Genomic DNA, 18,662 nt, shown 5'->3' with positions numbered 1-18,662 from the left:
TCGAATCTAAACTTAAAAAATATTTTGCGCATCGAATGTCTCTGAGCAGAGAGATTATTTTGCGCATAGAATACTTGAGGATATCTGCGTTTAAAATCCATAAAAGAAATGCAGCAGAGTTTTTACAATAACAGTACCACGAGCATAGTCTGATGAGGGCAGTACTTTATTGTACAGTACTACAGTACATTTTGAGACAAATTAAAGGAAGGGCCTCTTTAGAGGCAACATAAGTAGGCGATCCATTGGATTAAAATTGGTGCAATGTCCGTGTGATGGGGAGTGTATCGAATGCTTCTCTCCACCTCAGTACTCGAGAATGTCAGAAGATGGTACCCCGGAAACAAGTTCTCTCTTGAGCTTCACCGCCACCATTATTTAGCCTTGGAGATACATGTGGGCCTGCTCGCTCTCACATTGTATGGATATCCTCGGGTGAAAGTATCTTTATATACCAAACATTATTCACAAACGCCCTGCACAAGTGCATCATCCGTAGTCACTACTGCAAAGTGCTCCTGTTTCACTTATATTATAATATAAGCATTCCTATGTAGACATATATAGACCAAAAGGTGAACCGAAAAATAAAAAAGTCAAAAGAGAGAATATTTATTAAGTAAATATAGCTGAGTGATCGCTTATCTTCAAACCACCCTTCTGTCCTTCAAAAAATTTGGTAAGCTCATCCAACATGACTCAAGACAAAAAGGATAAACGGGGAGAAGGGGCTTCTGTAGAAGCACCCAACATAACACGAAACCGTTTGCCAAGCACTTTGATTGATAAAGCCTAAAACAAAAGATTGAGAGACTCCAGAAAATGTATAATCAATGTGCCATATGCTACTGTGGCAAGTAATTACTCCTATTTTCAAAAAAAAAAAAACTTACTCCCATGGGCCGTCTCCAAGGAGAAGCACGTCATTCTCCCTGTCAACAAATACAAGCTGCCAGCCTGATCTAAGGGATTCTTCTAACCTCCCCCAATTCCAAACATCTGAGCCAGCTCCTCCCGCAGCTCGTTATAGCTGCTGAACCGGGAGATGTCTAGTGAGCGCCCAACCGACCCTGATTTATAAACCTAAACACAAGAGAGCATCATATGGCCGAGACTCTGAATTGTACGAAACAAGCAACAGTTGAATAAATTGAAAGACTCAAATCACTTGCAGCTCATAGCCTCATACCTTGACAAAAGTCCGAGAAGGGATTGGTGGGTCTTGCCCTGAGCTCTGAAATAACTCAGATGAGTCTTGCACAGAACCATACAGAGAATTCTGAAATCCAGAATTTGTTAATGGCATTGAGGACACGTCAGCATCAACTGAAGTAGCAAAAATAGGCATGGTGACAGGGAGTAGAAGCCCAGATGAATCGAGATTAACACCAAAAGGTGCAGGATTATGGGAATCAGAAATACAATTCTCTGGCTCTTCAGTAGCATCTTTCCCAGGATATGGTGTGCAAGACATTGAGTGGGCAAAATCAGTGACATGTGAATGCGTGTACTTAGAAGCCCAGGATTGTTGGGGTAACTGCTCAGCCAGCATTGACTGACCAACTCTGGAGAAGTTCAATAAATTGCTACTCCCTTCAGGACAAAAGGAACTGGCCATAATCTGTCTAGGAGCAACAGATGCTGAGAACTTTGTGCTTGGATCCATGAAGTCTGTTTTTGCAAAAGATGAAGGCACATTTGTCTGAATTCTCTGATGCAGCTGATCACTACGAAAATTAAGTGCATTCTGAAAAGTATGTTGGTGTTGCCGTGCCTGTTCCTCTTGTTGATTGTTCAGCGGTTGCCCTAAAAGGGGTGGAGGTATGTTCTCTGTTAAACCCTGGGTTTGTACCTGCAGGACATTATGAGGTACTACTTGGTTAATTGCTTCTTGTTGTTGGTGTTGCTGCTGCTGCTGCTGCTGCAAGAGTGAAGTATGGATCTCACGCTGTTGAAGATGCTGAAAGGGCTGCTGCTGAGATTGCATAGTTTGTTGTCTCAGGAGATCTCCACTTCCTAGGTTCTGCATACCAGCAGCCAACATAGCTTGGTACTGCTGATTAAGATCATTTCCAAGCAATGTTGGGTCCAGTCTCTGCTGCATCCAGGGTAATAAGCCAACGCCTTGAAAATTAAGGGAGTTAAGACCATGATGCTCTCCCGTTACCCCCCTTAACCACATAATCCCATTAGCTCCATCCCTGCTATCTGTAAAAATCATAGTGAAATAATAATAATGATAAAAATAAAAAATAACAACAATAATAAATCCATGGTAATTATGCTAGAGGTTACCATTGTTACAAGAAAGCACACAAAACAAGCAGTTGTACAATGTATCACAACATTACTAAATTGAGATTAAAAAAATAGAGGTAGGTGAAACCACAAATATAAGCCTACACATACTAAATACAATAACTTGGGCTGCTTTGGCAAGAGAAGTATTTTTGTTCACCTCAAACTCAGTTGCTTAGAGTTGGCATATCAAACAACTAAACAAAAAAGTTTTACAGGATTCAAATCCAAAAGGAAATAGAATATAGAAAGAACGGAAAATCAATCGAGAAAGTCATGAAGTTGATATTAAAAATGATAAATACCAAGCAAAGATGAGACCCCAGGATGCCAGGGGCGTTTCAGTCTGAGGGGAAACATTGATGGATACATGGGGAAAGTTGTTAAAGGTTCAATATCCCACAAAGATACCCTTGGCTGCCTCTCACCGGCTGTTGACTCGTCCCAACCAACCTATACATGAAGGATGAAAGATGAATAAATAAATAAAATCTCAGAAAGTTGCATCAAATGACGGGCGAAAGCACTTGTGCTATTCAAGTTGGAGTGGAATTCACTTAGATCAATTCGAGATGAGATACCGTGGTATATGCCCTATCCATATGATATCAAGTGATCAGGCCAGAGTGAGACTTTACTCCAAAATGGAAGTTTGGGGGATACTTCGAATTCGAATTCTAATGGTTTTAGGTTACCAAAACTGTGTATATGGAGTGCAAGTTTAGTAAATATGAAAATAAGGATAGGGGGACAGTAAGATTTTATGACCAAGATATACCAAAGAGCAACAAATTTCAGCATCTTGGATGAGTAATAATTCATAACGATTGGGATATGGAGAAAGATATGGTCATAGAACAAAAACAAGATGGGCTGGAATTAGAGAAGTGCATGACAAGTTTTGGGTGACCATAGAATACCCATTAAATTGGAGGATGAATTCTACATGACAGCAATAAAATCAGCTATGCTGTAGTGGGATGGTGGACTGTTAAGACACAACATGTTCATGGAATGAGAAAGTTGCTTACGATAGTCTGGCCATGCTCAATAGATAACAAGTAATATACTGTTGAAAGAGAGTAATTTACTTCAGTTGATTGCCTGAAAGGAGATTAGCAAGGTCTAAAATAGCATGCGTAGAAGTGGTGAAGACAAATATGTTAAATAGGGAAACAACAAAGGTACTTTAGATAAGATAAAATGGCGGAAAAGAATATGTATGGCTGACTGTTATAAGCTGGACGACCTACAAGTGGAATTATGGAAAACAACAAAGGTACTTTAGATAAGTTCACCTCAATTTCTAGAAACTAAAGCCTAGAGTTCACCAAAAATCGAGTGAAAGTGGAATTATGGCATAGTTTACAATATTGATTAAGAAACAAAATTATACCTGTCCCCTCAAACTACCACTCCTTTTTGCAATATGACCAACAAGCTACCAAAGTTGCCACTTTAGCCCCCAAACTACCATTCTTTTTGCAATTTTCCCCCTCCTTTAAGATCCAACCATTAAAATCGTGTTATGTCACTTATTTTTTCATCTATCTAAATAGTCAGATCTGAGCAAAGGGGCAAACTGCAAGTCTGCAACTTTTCTTTTTGGGTCAAAATGACACTTTTATTAAAAGACAAAATATGACAACTTGTTTTAGAGTGAAACTTTGGGGGGGGGGGGGGGGGGGGGGGGGGGGGTTGTAAAAGTGTGATTTTTGCAAAAAAAAAAAAAAAAAAATGGAACAAGCATGGTCAATTAATGTTGGCGACAACACTGGATTTATACACTGATATATTTCTATACCAACATACTTTTTCTTTATAAGAAACTAATTTCCTAATTTTGGGTCAAAATGACACTTTTATTAAAAGACAAAATATGACAACTTGTTTTAGAGTGAAACTTGGGGGGGGGGGGGGGGGGGGGGGGGGGTTGTAAAAGTGTGATTTTTGCAAAAAAAAAAAAAAAAAAAAAAAATGGAACAAGCATGGTCAATTAATGTTGGCGACAACACTGGATTTATACACTGATATATTTCTATACCAACATACTTTTTTCTTTATAAGAAACTAATTCCCTAACAGTAGACACAGAAGTATAAAAACTCTTTCCCTCCATAAGCACAGAGAAGAATGCAGCATAGTAATATATACAAAGGAAAGGTATGGCGGGCAACGGTAAATACATACATGCCACGATAAAGGCTCCATTACCTTAACAGATCTCCAATGAGATTTTGGCCAACGAACAGGATCCAGTTCACTTATTCCAGTTATCGTGCCCATATACCTGGGTAAAAAAAAGCCTTATACATTTGAACAGAGGTACATCTAATATTACTAGAAGCAATCTATCCTACCTGCTCCTTTCAACTTATTTTCAGTTTTTTTTTTTTCGGGTCCCACGGGGGGTGTAAATTTACAGCTACAGTTTTCAAACTTGTATGATGATTTTAAAGAATATACTGTTACTTCTTCACTAAACAAGGGGATCAACACAGTTTCACCAGCCACTGAGGCAAAATTTAAGTGGTCTTACAAAAAACCACATTGTTCTCATACAAGTGGCTCTGCTTTCCATCTTTTGCAATATTTCAAATTAAAGAGATGTGAATCAGGTAAGTGAATCTAATCACAAATGAAGTGATTGTCACTAGAACAACTCTTCTGGCTACCCAGTCAACACAAATACCTTGCCTAAATGGTGATGGATATACACGTACCACTTGAACCTAGGTAATGTTTCATGGAAATACCGCATCCACATCATGACTAGTTTTAGTTCCTCTTAATTCAAGCCATAACCAAAAACGATACTCATTTGACAGAATGCCACCACAAATAAGAAACTCATCAATGGCCAAACCAGATATGAAAGGTTCTAGCACAAGAAAATGCAAGAAACTTATCAACATGACAGAAGAATCATAACCGCATGAAGACAATGAAACACATTGTGAACAATATTACCTTCTAACACTTGACTCTTCAGTCTCAAAAAGCATCCGGAAACGCATCCCAACTGATACACGTGTGTGAAATACAGCTTTAACATACTTTGAAAGGGGTATGACAAATTCAGATGGACTAGCCCTGTAAATTATAGAAAAAAAAAAAAGGCCAAATGTGCATTACAGAATAAACTAAAAATACATAAAGAACAAACTTTAAAAACTGGGTGCCACCTCGGGTTATAGAAAACAGTAAAACAGCTATTAGTTGAAGCCGCATGAGCAGCAGCAGCTAGGAGTCCGATGTGCATGCTATCACTTGACAAAACAGATGATGGTGTCACTGTTTGTGGTCGGGTGGCACGGCGTATTCCCAAAAGCAGCTGATTCTTTTCATTCCTAGTAATAGTGATCAATGAAAAAAACTCAGAATTCATACGTACCAAAGACAAATCAATGCAGGAATGAAATAAAGGAAATATTTACCAGATAAAGAGAACAGAGTCCCTGCAACAAGTCTTTTGGCACTAACAAACACACTCCATCCAGTAGTAAGAAGATGCCGTTTAGGCTGTCCTGCAATATAAGCAAGCTAAAAGGTGTTGGCTAGTTCAGAAACTCACACGTTACACAATTTAACAGACCAACAGCATATTTACAACAAGTGCACTAAGCCACTTAGAGCATTCTGATGATAGAAAATCCAATAACTATCCTAATTTAATCTCATACCAAATAGAGAAAAAAAAAAAAAAGTAGCAACAGCAGAAACCAAATTTGGCCAACCCATGGGTAACCTAACATTCTACACATTACATCTCATGTGTTCTATTTTCAAATAGCTTAAGAAACACACCCTCACAAGTCACAACATAGTGAAAAAATATTTTTTGATAGATTCCCCTTCCATAGGTTCAGATGTTATAGAGATGATCTCACCAGAATGTAATCCTTAATCTCTTAGATCTTCGCTATCAGTTATCACACTAATGTTTCCAATGCTGATTTTAGGGGCACTATTTCACAACTCGCTACACCTTAGTATAACATCATCTTGAAGATACGAGCAAAACTGGAGCATTCAAGGCAAAATTAGTGGAATTAAATTCTAAAGGGCTACCAAAACTAAATTTTGAGAAGTCGTGAAAAGCATGCTTCTGGAAAATTAGTAGAAGGGCTAAACAAGTAGTTCTACCATTCATCATCAATAGATAGAAAAGCTACAGAAAGATGGAAGATTAACCATCTTATTGCTTTCTTTGTTTGGCCAATTGTAAACATTATAATTTCCAACAGTAAAAGTGTGAATTTACGGCATGGCAATTTTCTATATTATCTTAAACAGCAGCTAAACATCAATGAATAGTTTCTCTCCACTCCAGGCAGAATTAATTATACAGATTAAAGTCCAAATCCATCAATGAATATATCTTTTTCCTTGGTTTTCTGATAAGTACCACAGATGAACAATATTCAAAATCTACCTCGAAAAATATGCCTAAACTTCCACTCAACATCATGTAGATCCCTTGCAATAAGTTCCTGAGCCGGTGGCTGTTGTGAGAAATCCTGCAGGACCAAAAGAAAGAAGATACAACACATCCCACTTAGAATTTCTTTTCTTCTTTTTTTTTTTTTTTTTTTTTTTTTTTGTAATTCTTTTTAAAAGGAAGTAATGGACACTACCAATGGAGGGAAAACTTTCTCAGCAGCACGACGAGGAACAGAGAACCCTCCATGGGTACTAGTGTCACTCGCTGTCAATGTCTTGCAAAAGTAATTGGTGGGCTGCTTGCTTGGAATCCCCAATTCCAGAGGTAGGAACGTATCCTTTTGCTCTTCCTACGTGCACCATCGAGAAAGTAACTTTGCAATTCCATGCAGAAGACTTTGCAATACACTATTATTATCAAAAACAAAAAAAGAAAAGAAAAGAAAAGAAAGAGAGCGAATAGAAACAAAGTCCGGAATACCAGAGTCAAAGGCTGTAATGTCACTTGCGCATATACTTCATCCGTTTCCACATCTGCCTGAAATTCCACAAACAATCTACCGGTGACTTAAAATTCCAATTTGGTTTCCTATTTTTTATTTTTTAAGGAGTTACAGATATAGCTCAATTGCTGTAATTTTACAGACAATAAGAAAAGGAAGAGAACACACATGCATCGTGACATTGTGGAGCTGACAAATCAACTGGGGCAGCAAGCTCGGGTAATTGGGAATGTGTCCATCAACTTCTTTGTTAGTAGTGGCAGCAACCTGCAATACCAACGACAATTACAACTTCACTTAACGTTTCGTTTTACTCCAAATCACTATGTCTACTCTAGATTATATCTGCAATTCGTAAAAACAAATTGATTTAAGTAACGAACTTTTGAAAATCTGTAACACCATAATTACAATGACAGTCTTTCTAAAGTAGGCTCGGAAATAAAAGGCAGCCTTTCCTTTTTATTTTTTTAATGGGCAAAAGAAGCCGATGCTTAAAAATGGAATTTAATATGTTTAATTAAAAAGGAAAACACTAAAAGAGAGTAGGGGGAGCAAATAATAAAGAGAAGAAACCTGCTCGCTATGACCCTGAGGAAAGTAGACGACACGAGTCCCCGGCGTCGGTAGCGACACCAGCGGTCCAGCACATGCATGCCACAGCTCCGAATTTAAGCATTTCTTCTCCCCTCCCCCTTCCCCTCCAATTATAGAAAAGAAAAGATTAATTAGTAGTCCTGTTTTTACGGGCAAGAGAACAGCGGCAAAAGAAAGCCAGTACTAAAAATAGGAACATGAAAATGACGTAGAAATAAAATATTTAGATATTAAAAATGTAAAGAAGAAGAAGAAGGATATGAGCTAGATACCTTCGTCATCCAGCTGACTCAATCCCGATGTTGAAAGCTTCATATCGACCTTTTCCTTTGTCGCTTTTCTTCTTCTTCTTTTTTGGAGGGGTATTGTTTCTAATTATAGAGATATTGATACAACCCTAACCCTCACTCATGGACATGCCTACCATAAATAAATTTTAGGGAAAAAAAGGAAATATAAAGCTATGAAGTACAAGAAGAAGCCTGACTATGCAAGCTCAAGCCATTGTTCTCCAGCTCTATTACCTAATTCAGGCCATTGCTCGCAGATGACGATCTTTGAACAGTAGCTAAAAAGACTTCACAGACAGGAGAGGAGGCACTTCCAGTAAAATCACGCAAGGTGAAACCCCAAATGGAAAGGATCCGCGTCGACTCCACTATCCATAAATGAACAGAGCGCGTCGTTCGAGATCGTAGCCATGAGAGAGAAAAGAGAGAGAGGAGCTTGGGAGGAAGTGACGGACCGTTGAACAGTAGGCCCTATCGCTATCGATTGAGATTATAGAGAAACAGAGGATTTTTTTAAACTCGGGGTGAAATCGAAAGGAACTCAGGTGGCATTGGAGAGAGAGAAAAGGAAAGACGAGATACTTTCACTGTCTTGTAAGGGCCGGCCGGGGGGGGGGGGGGGGGGGGGTGTCCGGAACAAGCTGGAGCGCTGAGAGAGAAAATAAAAAAAAGAGGGAGATTCGGAGCCTGTCCCAGTAGGGGGGAGTTTAGAGGGAAGTGAAATCGGAGCCGTAGGGGGATCCGTACAAGAGGAGAATCTGTGACCGTCCATTTGGGTAAGTGAAATGACAAGAGGCATGGCATGTGCCACCATCCTTGCAGTCGTCCTTGTCAGAGTACGGATTACGTTTTCAAATGGAGAGAGAGAGAGAGAGTTGTAAGTAAGTAGACGCAGACGCTGCAAGCGAGCGTGTCATCCGAGAGAGAAGGATAGAAAAAAGTGTGTATTGATTTGAATTAAATTGAATTGAAATGAAAAAATATTGTTAAAATATTATTATTATTTTAAAATTTAAAAAAATTAAATTATTTATTATATTTTATATTAAAATTTTAAAAAATTATAATAATAAATTGAGATTAGTTGATGTGAGTTAAGAAATCCTCAAATCGAGCTGGCTACTTCCGGGCTCAAGCAGCTCGCCCCAGCCTATTAAATTGTCACATGCCATATCTTCCTCAACTTCGTAATATTGTTTAAAGGATCAAATTTTTTATCTGAATTTTAAGATATAAAGAAAATAGAGAAAAACATGTAAAATATGAGTAGTGATAGGTTTATTTTCTATGCTACCTATTTATTATTTATAGTATTTTTATTTTTTTATTATTTTATTTTAAGTATTTTTTTAACATCTTTAATCATTAAAAAAAATTAAAAAAATATATAAGCTTATTAATAGTCACTTCCTTAACTATTAAGTAAAATAAAAAATTAAAAAAAAAATCAAATATAAAAAGAGTAGTAAATGAGTAGTAAGAGGGTAGTAATCTTATTATTTTCTGTAAAATATGTTATACAAAATTTAATATTTAATATTTTTTTTAGAAAAACTTATACAGATAATAATGAGAGAAATGATATTTGCAGTCGTCGAGTGCGTAAATATCGCACAATTGTTTTGAAAAAAAGAGTAAATAACAGATCCAAATGAAAAAAAAAATTAATTTTTTTAAATAATAGACTCTACTTTTTTTCAAAGTACTTGCACACTTTTACGAGTGTATATAACATTACTCTAATAATAAATATTATATGATCTATTGTCTGACTATTTTTCATTTTATGCTCATTACTTATCCAAATCTTATTTTCATCCTCTGTGGATGCTGTAAACGAAATGATGTCAAATGGTTTTGGGAATCAAGATTCTTATTTTCAATATATATGCTGAATGGTGGGGTGTTTTTTGTTGTTTTTTCTAGTGAATGGTTAAGGACACAAGTTAATCGGCCAGGAAGGCCCAATGTCTATAAATGAGCAGCTCCTCCTCCAAATGTTCTTAAAGCAGCAGGTTGAGCTTTAAATAAGTCAAGCACTGGGCCGCCGGAGAGTATCTCGGCGATAGATACACATGAGCGATTGCTTCCTCGAGAGCCCAAGGCAGACATTGCATGCATGCATCTGTTTCTTTCTCTTCCTGTCTGCATCAGGAAGAGTGTCAGCAGCACGAAGCCCTTGCACTTTTTGCCCAAGTAAAATTCATTACACCACCTGTTTTAGTATTGACTCTGTGCATCTGGTCGATCAATGGGGCTGGAGGCCATCACGAAGAATATATGAAAGTTCATCTCTGTTGGCATGGAGTAAGAAATCTTTCTAAAAGGAAAGGAAAAGCACTGATGCCAAACCAATTACAAAGCAGAAATGGATCATGTCCTGAGGACCCCGGGGATCGTGTTGGTGCTCTTGAGGTAGGCTTGCCCATCAAGCTGATCTGGAGCTACCCAACAATTACCAGCAAGAATATCTACACTTTTCATGGTTGAACCTTGTTCTCTCTTATCATTTCCTCCATAAAAGTGCAGAGTGAAAAATCCACTGTTCTTCAAAAGTGCAAAAAGTGAAAAAGTTCATTCTGCTCTGAGATCAGCCGCATGCCATTCAGTTATGAATACCTCCATGATATTTGCCTGTGTTTCCGCTCAATTCCAAGATCCAATACTCTTCTACGCAAACATCAATTGGCAAACTGGCAAAACCTAGACACAAATCTATTTTCATTTGCTCATAACCACGCTGGAAACGTGTTCAACGAGTAAAAAGAACATAATTAGTTATATATATATATATATATATATATATATATGTATATATAGAACTCATGGAATCCAGCTACATTATAGAATATCTACTGGACCAACTGTGTTATCAACACTGTTTTAGGGCTAGGGCATGGCCGTTGCCACTGTGTACGCATATATGGCCTAAAGCAAGCGCAAGATAAGTACGTGCCGTTGGTTTTTATACTTAAAAATGATTAAAATATTTAGTGTTAAGTAAAAAATAATGTGAATCAATACCAATATTGTTCAATGTATCGATTTGGTTGTCTAGATTTAAATGAATATGTCTCATAGTGACTTGAACCATTGCATACCTCTTGAGGATATGAGCCTTAACCACTTGCCAACCAAATAAATGATTGTCATTTGATGAATTATAAATATTTTTAATGTATTCTCTAATATTTAAGAAGTTGTGACTTTTCACAAGTGCTCATTCATTTTAATTGTGACTTTTCACAAATATACTTTCATTTATATAAGTTGTGACTTTTCATAAGTACCATTCCATCCATATGTTGTGACTTTTAACAAGTATTATTTGATTTATATAAGTCGTGACTTTTCATAAGTGTTATTTCATTCTCTATAAATAGGGAACCACATATGCTAACACTAGGTAGACATTCAAAACTGCAAGCTACCTCTATTGATGCATATTACTAGTCCAAAGAAAAGTTTATTCTATTCTATCTTTTAAAATATTCTAATCAGGTGGGAGATTGTTGGTTTAAGTAAAAAATAATGTGAACCATTACCATTGTTTAATGTATTGGTTCGGTTGTCTAGATTTAAATAAATAGGTGTTATGGTGACTTGAACCAATACATGTCTCTTAGGGATAAGAACCTTAACCACTTGTCGACCAAATAAAGGGTTATGTCATTTGATGAATTATAAACATTTTCAATGTATTCTCTAATATTTGAGAAGTTGTGACCAAAGTTTTAAATTTCGTACCGGCCAAAATACCGGCCGATCATACCGGCCTAAATTTCGGCCTGTACCGGCCTATATTTCGGCCGATACCGGCCGATATTTCGGCCTGTGTTTTTTTTTTTTTTTTCATTTTTTCAAACTACAAGCTTATTTTTTAACCCTCAATTCAGACTATGCTATTTATAATTTATATATATATGTATTTGTATATAATTTATTTATATATAGACTATTATTTTAGAATATAATTTTTTTATATATTTATATATATAATTTATTTATAGATCGATTATCCCGAAATGTTATCCCGAAACGCTATCCCGAAACGGTACCGGTACCGAAATATTTCGTTCCAGTGCCTTAACCGGTACGTATTCAAAACATTGGTCGTGACTTCTCACAAGTGCTCATTCATTTTAGTTATGACTTTTCACAAATACACTTTCATTTATATAAATTGCGACTTTTCACAAATATCATTTCATCCAAATGTTGTAACTTTTAATAAGTATCATTTCATTTATATAAGTCGTAACTTTTCACAAGTGTTATTTCATTCTAGTTGTGACTTTTTACAAATGTCATTTCATTCTCTATAAATAGGAAACCAAATACGCTAATACTAGGTAGACGTTCAAAGCCGCAAGCTACCTGTATTGATGCATAGTACTAGACCAAATAAAAGTTTGTTCTATTCTTTCTTTTAAAATATTTTAATTATGTGTGGGATTATTGGTTTTTAAACTTAAAAATGATTAAAATATTTAATGTTAAGTAAAAAATAATATAAATCATTACAATTGTTCAATGTATCGGTTCGGTTGTCTAGATTTAAATGAATATGTGTCATGGTGACTTGAACCAACACATGTCTCTTGGGATAGGAGCCTTAACCACTTACCAACCAAAGAAAGGGATGTGTCATTTGGTGAATTAAAAACCTTTTCAATGTATTATATAATATTCAAGAAGTTGTGACTTCTCACAAGTGCTCATTCCTTTTAGTTGTGATTTTTCACAAATACCATTTCATTTATATAAGTTGTGACTTTTCACAAGTATCATTTCATTCATATGTTGTTAAAAAGTACTATTTCATTTATATAAGTTGTGACTTTTCACAAATGTCATTTTATTCTAGTTGTGAATAGGGAATCCCACCCATAAATTTTCTCACTCAAAATTATATTCAAAATTAGAGAAATACTTTGTCTTTATTTTTTCTCTCTTTCTTTGAGTTTTGACTATTTTATATCGGGTTCGAGAATCTCATTTTATGTGTACCGATAAGGAGATTGACGGGAATCGACATTGTTATATCTTGGAAGTAGACTGTCAAGAAGGTTAGTGCATGTTTAAATTTGGAGGTGGCGAACTGTACTCTAATGAAAACGTCCATTAGAACGTGCCTCAACACCGAATTTTTTCTTTCTAATTTTTTCTTGTTATTTTATATATTTTATAGTTTACAAAGCGCTTGCACATAAATCATTTATTATTCCAAATATTTTTCAACACATACATTTTGAGGTTCTTTACTTCTTTTACCTCGAAAATAAGCATTCAATGAAAAATATTTTCGCTAATCTCTACCCCTGCCTGAGTATAGCAAAAAAATTGGTGGCCTAATTTCACATTCAAGAAATGAGAATATCTTGGTCTCAAAATTTTCTTGATGGAGAAAAACTGGTGGCCTAATTTGTCCTCATCGTTTGTTTTTTTTTGTATGAGAGTTGTTTCACGGGATGATTTTGCTTATAGGTTGAGTACTCTACAGAAGTCCAATAACTTTTTTTAGAGGAGGGTTATTGGGCCAAGTTGAGCCCCCCTTCCCCGAAGTCCCTCATGGGCTTGTTACTCGGGTCTTGGGAGGGAAAATCTCCTTACATCACACAATTTTTTATTATGACGACCTTTCTTATATAATTAACTACCAACTATATAAATTAATTAGTATTTTACTAGATTATGGAACCCCCATAAGTACAGAAACATTTGTAAGAACCTCATGAAAAGGAAAATAAAAAAATTAAAACCGGTCGAGAAAGCAATAATAGTAAATATCACACATGATATATATATATATATATATATATATATATATATATATATATATATATGCTTTGCAAGTCCGTTTAAGCAGGGAACAAAATTAATGTAGGGCTAGTACTATAACTGACATTATTCATTAGTAGCGGTTTCAGTAACAACCAAATTTATTTAAGAGAAAATTGGTGAGTATTTTAGATTATTTGTGAATTGTACGTTTGCGAATAACAATAAAATAATACGAGAATATCTGAAACCAGTTGTATTTTCAAAGATGACCGAAGTGTACATGCTGATTTTACAATTAATAATGATAGATGCGGATTCAGAGGGTGTAAATTCTGTGCAAATCCTTTGAAAAACACCCATCGTATTAAGGACTTGTTTGTTTTTAAAGATGAGATAAGATGAGATGAGATGAGATAAAATTAAAATTAAAAAATTGAATAAAATATTATTAGAATATATTTTTTAATATTATTTTTATTTTGAGATTTGAAAAAGTTGAATTGTTTATTTTATTTTATGTAGAGATTTGAAAAAATTATAATAATGAAGTGAGATGAGATGAGATGTTTCTTGAAAACAAACTAGGCCTAAGTTTTTAATAGTTTTTTTTTAAAAGACATATAAAACTTGCGGATTCGAAACTTGCATAAACTTTTTTTTTTTTTTTTTTTTTATAGATATCCTCATTTCCAATAGAAAAGGAGTTTGTAAGGAATGGCTTTAATAGAAGTCTGCAAGGGACTAGCTGCAAATATTCTTTAAATAATTATTTTTTATTTTAAAGCAGCGGAAATAAAATAAATGAGTAGAAAATAAAAAATAAAGAGAAACGATGGATGGTTTTGGACTCAACCCATTGGGTTTCATGGCCGTAAAGTAGGTAGTAATAGGCGCATTCTAGACCCGACTAATCAGAAGTTGTGTGACCCTAAGCTGGGCCATAAGCTGAACGGGTTTGTCTTGTAAGGGTCCATCGTTGTAATAGTAACTAAATTGGGTGCTAATCCAGTTTCATGTTTTTTTTTGTAAGGATATCAATATTGTAATTTATTATAGTTATAAAAAGGTTAAAATATAAATAATTTTTTAAGCTATTGATGTGAGAGGTTTTACATCAATTATTTTTTTTGGTGTGATAATGAACTGATTTGAAAGTAGCTTTTCTATTTTTTATTTTTTCTTAATTTTTTAGGCAATAAAGTAAAATATTTGCAAGTGGATATAAAATTGAAATGGAGAATAGAATTTCTGTCATGTTGCTTTTGTTATATATGAATTGAAGTCGTGTTTCGGTGCTGAATTTCCAAGCGGAAAGGAGAATATAACAACCATGAAAATACTGTAAAAGGCTTAAGAATTCGACGCGTTTGGAAACGTTGAAAAGCCTGAGCTATTGCGAGTTTTGGTGCTCAACAGTTCAAGTCTTTATTTATTACTTTATTGTAAAGGTTTCAGATTTTTGAAAATCTTTTGGGCTATCCATAAAGTTAATATGCCTAAGAAATAGGCAAGGTAAGCCCAAAATGCAAGTTTCAGCAGTCTGGTTAAAGCACGTCCCGTTTTAGCGATCAGGATCGGAGACAGATAAACATGCTTATATCTTGATTGATATGCTCGACTCTCTTTCTTTCTTTTTCCCTTTTTGGAGTTTTGAATAATGCGTTCGTGATTACAAATTGCACCAAAAAATACAAGTAGGGTATCGCGAGAGGAAAAAGGATCTGCCTTCCAAACACTTGTCGAATGGTACAAGTTACAACTTTTGAAGCATACCACTGGCCTCCCGTCGTCCCAGTTGGCCAGTTCCCGAAGAACAACTTCTGCGGTTTCCGCCGTCACCGATCACTGCCGATGTCAAGGTAATCGTTTTCTTCTTCTCGGTTTCTCTCTATATTATATGCACACACTTGTATGCATTGCGCGCGCGTATTTATGCGTATATGTTACTGGGTCTGTATTTTTGTTGATAAATGGGTGCTAAAGTCTGCAGATTGTTTTGAATTCCTGAAGATGGTACTACCCAGTGGTTCTTTGGATTGGTTTTGTTTTAGTTTGTTCATAAATGTTTCATTTGATCGTTGAAACGTAGGGAATTAAATGAGGATTTGGAAAGTCACATGTGTCGTTAAGGGAGGGATATTGAACTTGAAGCAGTCGCTCATGGATCATTTTCTTTTTACTGAAAGGGGAAAAACGTATCTTCCTGTATGCTCTCTCCCCGGGGAATTAACGTCCAGGACACACACCCCCCCCCCCCCCCCCCCCCCTCTCTACTAGGCCATCTGGGCATGAGAACAAGTATGGTGGGCAAGTCCCTCACCTAGGGTTTTTTGTGGTTAATGACGGAGGAATGAAAATTTTGTCGCACGAGATGTGTGGTTGCTTCAGCACTACTCGGTACCTCGGGAAAGGCAATTGGTGCTGGATTTAGTGAATTTATGTTTTGTTGGTTATTGTGGTCAATTATCTCCACACCCCCCCCCCCGCCCCCCCCCCCCCCCCGCCGGCACCCCTCTCTCTCTCTCTCGCTATTCTTATTTCAACTTGATTTGAAAAAGCGTCTTGAAGTTTGAGCACTTTCTTGTTGTACCTATTGTCCGTAACACGATCTGTTCTTTTCATACGTCAAAGTACTTTTGCTTCTGATGTATATGCTTTTGTTTTTAAGAATGGACATTGATTAAATTTGTTCATCTTCAGAACATGAGAAAAGTTTATCAGCCTGGTACGACCGAGATGGAAAAGCATACTGATGTTGACAGGATTAGCAATCTACCATGGGATGTATTAGACACAATTCTTGTCAGCATGCCGTTAAAAGAAGCTGCAAGGACTAGTATCTTATCGCGTAAATGGAGATCCAAATGGACTGGCCTTTCACAGTTCATTATTAACGACACATGTCTCCCCAGTTATTTATCAGACAAAGTAGTAAGATGGAAAGAGATCATGAAAATCATTCATCAGGTCCGGTTAAATCACAGTGGCCCAATAGAGAAGTTTAAGCTTGCTACTTATTGCCACCCAAACCATTCTGATTTGGAGCAGTGGATTCAATTTTTAACAGAGAAAGGTATCAAGGAGTTGATTCTGCAGGAGTTTGACAGTGTTAAGCGTTTTAAGTTGCCTTCTTGCCTATTCTCTTGTCCGCAGTTAAGTTGCTTGGAACTTTATGGTTGCATAGTCAGTCTGTCTCCTACATTCAGAGGTTTTAACTGTCTTGCAAGCCTCCATCTCACTCACGTTTCCATTAGCAGTTACACACTAGAAGTTTTAGTTGGTAACTGCCCCGTACTTGAAAGTTTGATGTTGTTGCACATTCATCACCCATCTTTTCTTAAGATCAACAGTCTTAAACTTAAGCACCTAAAAATAGATTCCAAGTTTGAAGATATTTGTCTCGAAAATGCTCCGCTTCTTTCAAGTGTTGATATTCGCTTAAGGATCATACCCCAGCGTCCTGATCAAGTAAAAGCTTGCAATTTGGTCAGAGTTATTGGTTGTCTGCATGGTATTGGCAAGCTTATTTTATGCAGTCATTTTCTTGAGGTAATAGTCTCTCTTTTTTTTTCTGCTTGATGTTTTTTGTTTCTCTTTCTTCCCTAAATATTGACAAATTATCTTTCTTGTATGTATTTTGTGCGTTTGTTGCTAGTTCCTTGCTTATAATGATGTACCAGAGAGACTTCCTATCATGCTTGACCATCTGTTTGCGCTTGACCTAAGGGAAATCAGATTTGAGAGCATAATGGATGTGAGGGTCCTGTTTTCCCTGCTTAGTAGCGCCCCAAATTTAGAGGAACTGATTATTTCAGTGAGTTTTAGTGTTCTCTTTCTCTTTCCAATTTATTTGCTAAAATTCTTGTTTACAGCTGCTTTAATTTAAGGAATATAATTTCCTATCTTCTTGACTCTATAGGTTGGTCCTTCTAATGATTCAAACCCTGTCGTGCATTTTCTGAAGGCACAGTGCCTATTAGGCTCGTACTTCTACAAACTTAAAGTTGTGAAGATAAGAGGTATATGGGGCACAACACCTGAGTTGGAGTTTATCAGGTTTATTCTTGCTCATTCGCCGGTGCTTGAGATGATGACTATTGTAAAATACAGAGGTGAAAGGCTTTCTGAATCGCTACTTCAGAGAGTTGAGCGGGCTTCAGAACATGTGAAGATTATTAGTTTAACCTTGTAAGCCTTGTCTCTTCGAGGTATCCCTAATTCTGTCTTTGCATACTTGCATGTTCTGGGTATATATTCTAGAATATCAAGAACTACAAACAATTTGTCAAGCATCAGGATAGTTTTTTTTTTTTTTTTTTTTTTTGCTGTGACCTTTGATGATAAAATCACGGAGTCAGACTGGAAGAATGATATCTTATGGGAATGTAAGCACTTTAGTGTTACTGGGTTTTTCTCAACACTTCACTTGCATCTTTGACTAGGTCCAAAAGAAGATCATGCAAGGCACGAAAAAAAACATTAGGATTCGGATTTAGTGCGAAGGGTTGAGAGCACAAATGAGGGTAGAAGGTAGGTAATGTTGGATAAGAGGAGCAATACTAAACTAATTTTGCAGTGTAATATATAATGTAGACTACAACTCCTATTTAAAGCTCATGCGTTGGGCCGAGGTCTATGATACTACGGATTGTTATGATCCAGAATTGGGGCAATCTGAATGAGAATGACCCGTAAGACATTAATGATACTGCATGTTTTGATCTACTTATGCGCAATCTGGATGACC

The 18,662-nt window shown here is 36.3% G+C and overlaps 1 protein-coding gene and 1 pseudogene across 1 annotated transcript; one reads left to right on the top strand and one right to left on the bottom strand.

The window, feature by feature from the left end:
• Window positions 1–74: 74 nt before the first annotated feature.
• On the bottom strand, window positions 75–8,799 carry LOC121251913 (annotated as a pseudogene).
• A 7,852-nt stretch (window positions 8,800–16,651) lies between these two features.
• On the top strand, window positions 16,652–18,107 carry LOC121253270 (F-box/FBD/LRR-repeat protein At1g13570-like). Its single transcript, XM_041153268.1, has 3 exons — window positions 16,652–17,464; window positions 17,571–17,729; window positions 17,835–18,107. Exons 1-3 carry the CDS (start codon window positions 16,652–16,654, stop codon window positions 18,105–18,107), a joined length of 1,245 nt encoding a protein of 414 aa, XP_041009202.1.
• Window positions 18,108–18,662: the final 555 nt, after the last annotated feature.

Source organism: Juglans microcarpa x Juglans regia, chromosome 2S, assembly GCF_004785595.1.
Source record: "Juglans microcarpa x Juglans regia isolate MS1-56 chromosome 2S, Jm3101_v1.0, whole genome shotgun sequence".
Classification (NCBI taxonomy): Eukaryota; Viridiplantae; Streptophyta; class Magnoliopsida; order Fagales; family Juglandaceae; genus Juglans; species Juglans microcarpa x Juglans regia.
The sequence above is the reverse complement of the archived record's forward strand: the minus strand, read 5'-3'. Positions and strand labels throughout refer to the sequence as shown.